This window comes from Trachurus trachurus (assembly GCF_905171665.1).
Source record: "Trachurus trachurus genome assembly, chromosome: 14".
NCBI lineage: Eukaryota > Metazoa > Chordata > Actinopteri > Carangiformes > Carangidae > Trachurus > Trachurus trachurus.
This window is the reverse complement of record NC_139903.1, coordinates 26,799,393-26,811,870: the sequence shown is the minus strand read 5'-3', so window position 1 is coordinate 26,811,870 and position 12,478 is coordinate 26,799,393. Positions and strand designations below refer to the sequence as shown.

At 39.5% G+C, this 12,478-nt stretch overlaps 1 protein-coding gene across 2 annotated transcripts in view; it reads right to left on the bottom strand.

Moving 5' to 3' along the window:
- Window positions 1–1,574: 1,574 nt before the first annotated feature.
- ntm (neurotrimin) overlaps window positions 1,575–12,478 on the bottom strand; it is a gene marked incomplete at both ends in the record, with an annotated part of 489,430 nt that continues 478,526 nt past the window's right edge. For both annotated transcript variants that reach the window (XM_083986301.1, XM_083986300.1), the window contains 5 exons: window positions 1,575–1,675; window positions 4,672–4,707; window positions 7,276–7,427; window positions 7,761–7,881; window positions 9,748–9,876. In XM_083986301.1, coding sequence (XP_083842427.1) covers window positions 1,575–1,675; window positions 4,672–4,707; window positions 7,276–7,427; window positions 7,761–7,881; window positions 9,748–9,876 — 539 coding nt within the window. The remainder of the gene's footprint in view (window positions 1,676–4,671; window positions 4,708–7,275; window positions 7,428–7,760; window positions 7,882–9,747; window positions 9,877–12,478) is intronic.

Below are 12,478 nucleotides of genomic sequence, written 5' to 3'. Positions count from 1 at the left end.
ATCCTGTCTTCTCTGATAATGCAAGCTATATATCAGGTGATAAAAAGCAGTTGTAGCCTGGTTTTTTTTTTGCTCAGACCTCTGATCAATCTCTGTTATTGCCTCACATGCAGCACAGTGAGCATGTGATTCTTTTATTTTTTCCTATTCAGTGATAGCTGGAAATGTCACGTTCAAATGGACATTTCACAGTCATGAATCCCACGCTGTACATTTTGGTTTAAAGGTTATCGATGACTTTTGATTTTTCTATATTTTCTTTTTCCCCCAAATCACCCTCATGTTAAAACCGTATGGATTTACAGCGCGTTAACCCTCCTGATAATACTAACATGGACGTGTTCATGTCTTTAGTTTGGTGTTGAGACTAGGAAACAGAAATCTGTGATGCACGGTGGTGAATAAACATCTAAAAGTCTTTGGGTTACTGGTGTCTAACTACATGCACAAAGTGTTTATTTTCTGTTTTTAACATGATCATACTGAGTTGTCTCTAACCTTCCACTGCTGGTTCGGAAAAACATGAACAGGAACATTTTTTTTCTCGAATAACTCGTGTTGTGTAGAAATTGCATGACGTTCAAACAAGTAGAAACGCATTAATAAATTTGCATTACTTAAGTCAGACACTGACTCCACACGTGTGGAGTAAACTCGCTCCATTTGAACTACTAAATTGTAACATAATTATTCTTGACACCATTATTGTGTACAACTGTACCGGTAAAGAAAAAAAAATACAACAAAGACATTAAACTAGGATATTTGTGCTAAATAATTACAACATTATATTTTTTCCCTTGTCAAAACCAAAAGAAAAACCAAAAAATAATAACTAAACACAACTGAAAAAAATTAAATTAAATTAAATGATTAGCATATCACAACTGCAAGTATATCACTATAATGCTGAGAACAAAAATACATGAAGGTCAAAAACAGTTCTGCTTTCAACAACCAGACTGAATGATAATTATTATACATTAAAATATGATAATACCAGGCTTTCCGCCTCAGGGTAACCTAAATTCCTTCTGCTTCACTGTCTCGATTTGACTTTGAGGTATTTAACATTCACCTCTCATACATGCCGCAAATTTGCCTTTTCCTGGAGTTGAGATGAATATGCAATGCAGTTAAAAATTAAGACAAATCCATCTGAATAAGAGACACCTCATTTTAAAAAATCCTTTCCTTCTTTTTTTTTTTTCCCCAAGACACATACAGTACGTAAAAAGAGACAATCCAGAGTAATATAATTTAGAGAGGAAAACACAATTCAGTTAAAGTGTGAAACTTCTGTTACATCCTTAAAAAGTGAAACTAAAAGAAAAAAGAAACACAAAAAATAAACATAAAATGTTGTTATGTACTTATCTAGTGTATCAACATCATTACATAGCTTGGTACTTCATGCACTCACTGTGCATCAGTTTATGGTTCTGGTTCAAAACAAAAACGCACGCACGCACGCATTCATTCACACATGCAAGCACACACGCAGCCACGCGCACACTCGCACACACATGCACACGCACGTACACACATTACTCGTTGTTCAAATCCATTCCTCTTCAAAACCTGAGCAGGAATGGCAGAAACACTATGAAGAGGAGACAGGTGTGTGAGTGCACTCCCATCGCGCCGCCGCTGCCGTCCTGAACTGCTCTCGGCCCTGACAGGAGGAAGGGAGAGAGAAGGAAGGGGGAAAACAACGAAAAGAAAACATCTGGGTAAGTTGCTCCACTGGTGATCCCTTTTCTCTCTTGTTTTAGCACCACAGGGAATAAATTATTAAATTAACTTCCTATCTGCTGATAAGAATTTACTGGCATAATAACCTTCCAGCATTTGTGATAACTGTGACTTTAAATAGTGCAAAAGATGTAGTTTTGTTTGCATGAGAACACAGGGTGAGTGCTTCACAGTGTATATTTTCAATATAGAGACAGTATACAGAAGTGATTACAGCACAGTCACGTATAGAAGGAGGTATGGATTACAAGGATTACAAGGGTTTACAAATGGCATGACAGCAATATGATATTATATGACAGAATGCACTTGTTTGACCTGGTAATTCATTTTCAACTGATTGATTTCTTCAAAGGAAATCTCTGAGAGAAGAGGACCAAGCTTTTTTCAAGAAGGAAATGGGAACTGTGAACGAGACAAGCAGACTGCTCAAGGTACTGCTCTGCAGCTACTGTAGCTGTCCATGTGTGTGCTTATATCTAATCAAGCTGCACTATGTTGCATGAATTGCTGAACTGGTAGCCTACATTAAAACAAATCAACAAATTATATTTTGGCCTATATACAATAACAAACTTAATGATGATTAAATGCCATTTTTATCTGAATAAGAGATATCGGAATGAACATATCTGTAAGTAGCAGATTCATAGTGAATTTATACTGCAAAGTTAAGTTGATTTCAACCACCACACAAGTAATCTGATGTGTATGAATGAATTCAGAAAAATGTTGATCACTCTGGATCTCTCAATCTGGATGTGTATGGCTCCTAAAGTATAGCCTAATTTATCTTGCTTAGGAACTCACTCCCTAACCTTAGCTTAAGTGTTTTATAATGTTAACCTATTCAGGTCTTCACCTTCATACGCCCAAATCTCCACCACTTAACACTGCAGTTCATCCTTCTTTGGAGTAAAAACAGAGCTTACATTGTTTTTTTAGGAGTACCTCAAGGTTCTATCCTTGGTCCTCATTAGTTTTCAATCAATATAACATCAGTTTGTTGACAAACTGGTTGGTGCACTGCATATGCAGCTTAATCAAACTTAATTGTTAAATAGTTTAATTCAGATGTTGTAATCACTCATACTTTTGTTACAATCTGGTTCATTTTGAAGATCTACTGTTGATAAAGTGAAGATCTTCCTGAAACAGTCAATGAAGTCCTATTTTCTCTGTGAACCTGGCTTGATGTGGATGTGTATTTTTTGGATGAAAATTGTAAAAGGAATCAGATTCATGGTAGGAGGTAATTTTTGTTTGAAACTATAAATAAACACCAAATCATATGTCAGCAGTAAATACAGTAAAAGCTTCCATCAGGAGGCAGGAGGTGACTGCAGTTAGTACTTCTGATAGCACCTTTTATTGACATGGTCTGACTCTGCAGCATCAAATTCTGTAAGAGAATCAAGAGTGCTGGTCTATAAACCCACAGATTTTTCTTAAATGATGATTTGACCTTCAAGTCTGCTTTGGTCAGTTGTAACTGGTGATCTGTCTGCAAATTTAATGCTACTATCGATGCTTCACAGAATTTCATCCCAGGTTTAAATAGATACATACAGCACATGGAGTGTAAAAAAGTATGCCCACTGAGTTTGCAGCATATTTGTTGGAAGAAATGTTTAAATGTTGATCAAATCAATCTGTAAAATGTACTTTCATGTATCCAATACAACTAGTTCACCTCATTTTTGTACATTAAAATACACACTAGAGGCACATTCAACATTTTGCTTAGGTATAACAAAAATATAAGTCAGAGATTTGGTATCTTAGATTTCTCCTTTGCACTTGAATGCAACTCTTGTGTTACTACTGTGTGTGTACAGATTTTAAGAACACTGCATGCAATTCACAGGGGTCTACTACAAAAATACAATAGAAATCCATGATGCAACAGTGAAAAAACATAATGTTTTCATCATGCTCTTTTCAGGGATGAGGCAAGTTCCATCTAAATGAACACATTGTGTGAGGATTGAGGACAAATTTTAACTTTTTACTTTGAAGCTTGTCACACAATGACTACTCATTTCCCTTGGATTTCCATGAGTTCACCAGTTTCCTTTGGGGCATCTATCCAATTATCCTGCCACAGTGGATTATCCCTAATCCTGCATACGGCTAATTAGAATAATGACGTTCACTCATAGTCAAAATCAAGGCCATTAATGCAGTTCTGTGTTGTTAATGGAGTGAGTTTGCTTACAGGATGCTGCAACCAGAACTCACAAGGACACATTAAATGACAAGATCGGCAAGGGAGGGGAGGGGCGTTTATCTTTGCACTATCACTGTAGTGCCACATGTTCTAAATAGCATTTTGAGGAATAATCTACACCAGGAATCTACAATCTACAACCACTATTTTGCAGATATAGGAAACATTTGAGCCAGCAGTTGTAATTTTTGCGGCTCTCTGTGTGTTGTCTTTCACTATTTCCATTTTCTGTGTCGAACGTACAGTTGAAATACAATAACAAGTGCAAACAGTCACATAAAGATGATGATAATAAAATGTGGTAAATACTTACATGGGAAAAAGAGCATGCAAAAACCAAAATGAAGCCAATGTCACACAGAGCAGGCAGTTAGATTGGCAAAGGGACAAAGATGAAATATGGTTAGTGCAATGGCTACATTGACCATTTTCACAAAGATACCCAACAGCTCTAAACTAGAAATTCATTAAGGGAGCAAAGAGTCATTAGAATCAAACAGTATCGTTTGGATGAGATCAAAGAGCCAAGACATCGTTTTTCTCCAAAAGATACACTGAACTCTAACTCCAGTGACACTGGAGCCTGATTTCCTGTTTGTGAAAATGGCAATGTTTTTACGTCCCAGCATGCAGTTAATGCTTTCAGTCCACAACAGCTGAAGTGCATGCTGGTGCAGAATACTAACCTTGCAATAGCGTTGAGCTAGTGGGTTCAATTACCACTACACCAGGGGAACAAATGAAAAAGAGCAACATATTGGAAACAGAACAGCAACACATCATCGACAACACTTGTGAAAAGCGTGAAAAGTACATTGTCCATTCAGTACCTTAACCTGTCAGTGCAGAGTTACTGATGAGGGCAAGCTGATAATAGTCCCAACAGCCAATTATCAATTTACAGGTGTTGTCAAAAAGCCATTTCAAAGGTGTAACACTAGACTATTAGAATTCTCACTACCACTCACTGTGGGTTAAGTGACAGTTTGCAAGAATCAATGTTTTTTTTGACATGTGATTATTTCTTTGGTCTGACATAAGGCTTGGGAACCTGTGCTGTTTTTTTTTGTCAGTGCAAAAAAGTTGTTGTTTTCCATGCAGTAGTTTTTTTTTTCCAATCCCATGTATGGTTCTTTGCTGCAATTAAAGATGCAATTATTACAGTGGAAAAACAAGTTGCATAATGAAGTCATGAGAAACCGTGTGAGTTAGGAACAAAAGAGAGGAGCAAAATCAGCCTCTGCAGTAGAGAAAGAGAAGATGGTGAGTTTGTGGACACAGATCCACACCCAGAGAGGTCACATTCTCAACTCTCCATCTCGATAGATATTTTAAATGTTGACATTTATTGATCAAGTGATGGGTTGAAAAGCCCACATAAGTTTTACCTAAACAAATGTAGCATCTTCCTTAATTAATCAGTGATTTAATGCACAACTTGGCATAGGATCCGAAAACACTCCAGTGATGTTGTGTTACCGACCAGCTCATGCTGTATGCTAAATACTGAAGTGGCCCCAGCTGTGACTTGTTCATTCAGGACTAACTTCCTCCTGATGGAGTTATTAAAGGAGCTGGATACTGGACTCACATATGGAACCCTTTCACTTGAATGATAATTGCTCACCTGGCACATGACCCCACACAGACTCTAGCTTCCAGGTTAACTTCTGCATTCAGTGCGACCCACTGCACAGGGACATTAGTGTTTCTCCTGCTGGTCCCACCTGTGTGTGTTCCTGCTCGACCTCTAGACTTTACATTGGGATGATGCTATGAAAATATAATGCACATTTCTCTGGGACTGCTCTGGGGATTTTTTTTTTCTTTTTTTACAAAACTAATACTATATGAAACCTTCATGGAATCAAAATTGAAAGTGTAAATAAAACTAATCTTGTTTGCAGGTGGAAGTGTTGTGTTTACGGTTTAATGGAGATCTCTTTTTCTTTTCTTTTTATTTTGAGGGATTTTTTTGTCTTTATTCTCATAGGCAGTGAAATAGTCAGGGATGGGAGAGAGACATGCAGCGAAGGGCTGCAGGTCAGAGTCCAGCCTGTTAGTTAGCCCTAGTTTTTAATGGTACACACTCTACCAGGTGAGCCATGAACGCCTCTTTTATAACAGTGTTCTCTGGGGAAAATGTTTTCTATAAATGACCACTGACAAATTAGCAATTAGCTGTATCCAGCCGTTAAATACATTCATGTTCTACCTTTCCGTGAGGCATGTGCAACCTCTCTGCTATTTTTGACATTCTCCTTCACTGAGAATGAACGAGCAGAAAAGTTAAACACAGAGCAGATTGTGGACTTTGTAGTGCAAAAACTCCCAAAATGACACTCAGTAAATCACAGCTCAGAGGATTATATCAACAATGAAGCATTTTGTGTGCGCTACACTGTGTCCAATAACTGTGCATAGAGTTATTTTTGCTCTAAAACGTCTGATGCCCAATGAAACCAAAACCATGGCTGTGTCTGAAAGGGGCTAAAGACTTAGTTACACACCTCTATGAAAAGAAATCAAATTGGACCAATAAACGTTCAAGTCTTAAAAGGATAGTTCAACATTTTGGCAAAATGGCCCATTGGCCCATTTTAGGAGTAGGTTCATTACCTTTAATTGTCGGTGCAAGTCATTTTTAGAACGGCAGAGTAGAGCAGAGAGCTGCTCAGAGCTACGCTACGGAGGCTAATGGGATTTCTTGGTTTCCCTCATCAAACTCATCATATACACAATCCAACAACTCCAAAACGCTCTGGTGGACGAGTTGTGACCTGCACATTCACCACGCTATGAGAAAATAACCGAACGTTATGAGACAGAGTTGTTTTTGAGGCAAATGCAGAGACTGCTTTCCAAAAAACAGCCTCCGATGGGAACTTGCATCAGCGGTTTTGCATGAATTTACCTCTAAAACAACTCCGTCTCATGATGTTCCGTTATTATCTCAGAGCGTGGTGAATGTGCAGGTCACAACTTGTCCACCAGAGCGTTTTGGAGTTGTTGGGATTGTGTATTTGTTGAGTTTGATGAGGGAAATCAAGAAATCCCATGAGCCTCCGTGGCGTAGCTCTGAGGAGCTCGCGGCTCTGCTCCGCCGCTCTAAAAACAGCTTGCATTGACAAATAAAGGTAACGAACCTACTCCTAAAACTATAGGGATTATGGCAATGGGCCAATTTGCCAAAATGTTGAACTATCCCTTTAAAGAGTTGTAAGACTAAATGAAAACAAAAGACACTATGCTAAAGCATCTGAGCCATACCTCCCTCTGGCTGCACTCACCATACAGAAGAAAGCTTGTGTTTGAGCTCCCGAGTTTGTTGACGGCGATGCAGGTGTAGTTGCCGTAATCTGCGTCAGACACGTTAAAAAAGGTCAGCTTGGACAGCGAGCCGGTGTCCAGGATCTCCAGGCCGTCAAAGCCATTGAGGATCCTATAGAGGAGGAGGGAAATAAAATGTCCATGGATAAATATGAGATGCAACGAAGCATTTAAGCAGCTAATCATGTTTTTGGTTTGTTTTGCTGGTCTATTTATCCTTAAGTCCCTCGCCAAATTACTGAGCACAAAAACAATAATTTAATTAATAACATTAAATATATGCAATTTTGCAGTAATCTCATAATGTTAATGCCTGTGTGACTGGCAGCTGATCAATAACCATCAGTAACTGTGAAAACTGATCAGAAAACACACACACACACAGAAACACACATACACACTCCTTCCATTCGTCTAGTTAAAATGCAAATGTAAAACCCATTACCTTCTGTCATCTTTATACCACTCAAAGTTTGCCTCAGGCACTGCGTCAGCCTCACACTCCAGCTCTCCTCTTTGGCCCGGAGTCACGCCGACATCTCTGCCCTCTGACACAGTTGGAGCGTCTACACATAGAAGCACTGTGATCAGGACTACAGAGCAGCACAAGTCCAGGGATATCAGGAGAAGGGGTCACAACATTTTCTCTTCAGCAGCCACTGTTTTAACTCTAAACTGGGATCAACACCATGACCATGAGTCCTCGGGACTTATGTAATGTGTTTATGATTGCAGCATATAAAACATGCATTATACTTCTGAAGCATCAGGATGATTATCAGGTTTGAATGTAACCCAGACAACATCTAACATCTAAAAAAGAAAAAAAAAATCATATTAGTTTGGAGTGTGTTATCTAATCATTAGTTTCATGGTCATTGAGTTTGAGAGTTCAGTGTGCGTCACGCAACTCCTGACAAATATAGAATTGGCCTGTTGATGTCATATTGACATCATACCAGCAGAGTAATACATAAGGATTGACACATTGACAACTAACAGTCTCAGTGTCGACTGATTTTAGCAGCTTCCACATGTGACTGCTAATTAAAGGCGTATTCTGTGATAAATTCTGTCAAAATATAAATCACACTTTAGCTCATAATGACATTAAATCCAACATTCAAGCAACCTACAAACAGAGAAAGACAGAACTGGCATGAGTGGTTAAACAGCAGGCACTCAGCTTGTGTGTGAACACACACGTGCCTGAGAGCTGCAGCAGATCAGCCACACACCTACAGAAGCAGAGAGGTGTGTATCCGGCCTCAGGAAGTGCAGTGTCATCTGTGAAGCTTTCTGAATGAGTAGGTTAAAGGGATAGTTCAGCATTCTGGCAAATTGGCCCATTGCCATAATCCCTATAGTCATAGCAGTAGGTTTGTTACCTTTAATTGTCGGTGCAAGGTATTTTAAGAACGGCGGAGCAGAGCCGTGAGCTGCTCAAAGCTATGCTACGGAGGCTAATGGGATTTCTTGGTTTCCCTCATCAAACTCATCAAATACACAATCCAACAACTCCAAAACGCTCTGGTGGACAAGTTGTGACCTGAGATAATAACGGAACATTACAAGATGGAGTTGTTTTCAAGGTAAATTCATGCAACCCTGCTGATGTGCGTTCCCGTCAGGTGCAGTTTTTTAGCAAGCAGTCCCTGCTTTTGCCTCAAAAACAACTCTGTCTCGTAATGTTCTGTTATTATCTCATAGTGTGGTGAATGTGCAGGCCACAACTTGTCCACCAGAGCGTTTTGGAGTTGTTGGATTGTGTATTTGATGAGTTTGATGAGGGAAACCAAGGCATTCCATGAGCCTCCGTAGCGTAGCTCTGAGCAGCTTGCGCCTCTGCTCCTCCTTTCTAAAAATAGTGTGCACTGTCAATTAAAGGTAATGAACCTAAGACTGTGGGGATTATGGCAATGGGCCATTTTGCCAAAATGTTGAACTATCCCTTTAAACCAACTTTTTCACCTCACATTAGGTTGTGTTAAAACTTGAGTCAGTAGCTCAGCAACACCATCTTTGACTTTCTCGAGTAAAACTTTCAGTGCTACTTTGCCTGTTACAGTGACTCTTTTAATTATTTTTGGAAAAATAACTTGACTTTTTTTATTTATTATCTGATCAATCACAGTTAATTAATGGTAGAAACTAGAACAAAATTTCCCTTACAATTTTCCACAGCAAAACATGATATCTACAAATCGTGCTGTTTTTTGTCTGAACAACAGTCGCGCTCATCAGTATTCAGCTAACGAGAAAAGCAACAAAGGCCCAAGTCTGAGGAGCTGGAGCCTGTAAATATTTGGCGCTTTTGCATGAAAAAAGGATTAAAAGAATAATATGAGTATAAGAATATCAGATGTATCAGATTCTGTTCATAGATTGACAAACAAACCACTCGTTTCAGCGCTGTAGCTTATGTTACTCACAGTTGACGGTGATGTCGACGGTCTGAGCATCTGTGTCGATATCGTTGACAGCTGTGCACTCGTACGTCCCCGCTCTCTGTCTGGAGATGGATGGGATTTCCAGGTACTCATCGTCTGATGCCAGGTCTCCTGTGAAAGATCACACACACACACACACACAGAGTGGGAGGAAGAGGAGACGGTCATTCAGAGTTAATGTGATGAGTCAACAGCTGTGGCCTGGATTGATACTTTCACAGTCCGAGTCCCCACATGGCTTCTGGGAGAGGCATCGTCACAGTAGTGCATGCATGGAGATGAGGGAAGGAAGGAGGGAAGGAAGGAAGGAAGGAAGGAAGGAAGGAAGGAAGGAAGGAAGGAAGGAAGGAAGGAAGGAAGGAAGGAAGGAAGGAAGGAAGGAAGGAAGGAAGGAAGGAAGGAAGGAAGGAAGGAAGGAAGGAAGGAAGGAACACTTCTGCCCTACAAAGGCAAAGTGCAGTATCTGTAAAAATACCAAACTGAGAAAAACAGCTTTTTGTGTTTTTCATTGTCAGGTTTAAGCATCAAATTATGAACCAAGTCTATAATTTATTAGATAAAGGTGGACTGAATTAAATGTATTTTGCAGTTTGTCTTTCTGACCAATTTTGACCGTTTTATGGCAGATTCTACACTTTTGCCTTGGTTTTGGTGCAGATACTGCACTTTGTCTTGGTTTTACTCCAATGGAATTGGAGAGTAAATTATAGAATATAGGGATAACAGCAGATACTGCACTTTGCCCTGTTTCACAGTGCTTTTTTTTTGGATGGACAGCAAAATAAAAAGCCCAATGACTCTGGAAATGTTAGCAGTACCAATATTAAATTCTACCATATTGAAGATAATATGTCACACTTTTTATTGGTCAAAATAAGAAAATGCAGATACTGCACTTTGCCTTTGTAGGGCAGACTTGCTCCAATTATATTTCAACTCATTTCATACAGTATTTCCTTTAATTTGAATTTTCCTTTGTGTTTGAACAGTACAAAAAAAAGAAAGAAAAAAAAATCTGTCATTTGAAGTAATATGAAAATTTATTTTGGTATTAACCAAAGAAAGGGAGAAGTTCAGCTCCAACTGTCTGACAGAAATCAAAGATCTGAGTTAAGCAGCAACATCAGTGACAGATCCTGTAAAGTTGTGGAGCAGCTGGATCTGGTATGACAAGCAAAATTCACACACAGCTAACATGCGTGTCAAAACTTACACTCATAAATATCATGACATGTGCTCGATTCTGTCTCCTCCTCTGTTGCTCCTCTCTTGTTTCTTTCAACACTTTACAAAGACCGGTTCTTGAGCTTGCTGACATTTTTTTCCGAGGTTGTTACAACACTGGGTGATTAGAGCTTTGTTCAGCCCCCGCTCATTATCACTCGTCTGTCAAAACTTTCATACTGTCCTGTTTTTTGTGTCTCTCAAAAAGCCTGCGAGTTACACCAGGACTACGACTAGAGATATGAGAGCAGGAACAGGAGAAGGCGGCGGCGGCGGCCCCGCTACTTTCCCTTGTATCAATCTGACACGCTTGACAGAGACACTTAATACAGCACTCAACATAAAGAACAAAAGACATAATTGACTTCGAGCTTCCTCCCAGGATGTTGGAAGGTGACAGTAATACATTGCAAATGGATTCACTTTGCTGAGAGGGTTGTTATGGAGACGAGTCCCTCGCTGACACGCCGCGCGCTCGACGAGGAGTGTGAGCGCGTGACTCGCACAGGTGTGCAGGTTCCACTCGGTTCCCTTTGTAAACGCCTCTTGTTCCTTTTCCACTTGGCTCTCGCTCAGAAGAGGCTCCATCTCGCCAATAGAGACCGCAGTGTCAGTTACAGACACGCTGTAATCCTCTGAGGACAGTTAATCAAGACGAGGCTGCCAGCCGACACGCAAAGTACCAACACGGAGCCTAAATTTCATGGCAGGTATATAGCGGCGGCGAGGAGCGCTTCCTCCAAACTCACACGCGAGATCAGTGTTTCTCCAGATTGATGGAGGGAGAAACAATAGCTGTAACAAAGACAACACACTCCCATCTCCCGTCAAGTGTCTTTAAAACACACATTCCTAAGTGCTTTTTTTCCTCTCCCATCTGTACAAACATTGATTTTTCTCTATATTTCTTTCTAAATCTGACTAATAACCTACATACATCTGATTTCCTGATTTTGTTTGATTCTACACACACTGACTCAAGGTTTGTCAGCAAGTTGTGTACTGTTACAGTAGTGTTCAATAGTGTAAATGCATTTTAATAAGTGAAGGTTTTCTGACAGGGACTCCTTGAGTTGGCTTCCTCGTGTCTTCACTTATTATCCATCTTTGCTGCTTTCCCCCTCCAAGCTAAAGACACTCATTAGAAAACTTTGGGATTTTGTTACAGAGTACATTCAGGTTTGAACTCACCATGGAGACAGATAACTGAGGGCATTTTTTTTTTTTTTCCGGAGTAACATCTATGAGTGGTTAGATGCTATCTCAACATTGGAGGTTTTCCCACATTGGATAATAACATCAATCCTGTATCAAAAGATGTCTGATTTGGTTAATGTGATAATTCTTAATTAATACAGTGGTTTCACATTAAAGCTTATTTGTATTGCTCATGGTGGATTTAGTAAATGAACATATTTCAAAATAAGAGCCATAGGGCTGCCGTGTGTTGGGCTGTTGATGAAAGAAAATAACATAATGAACGTTTGAC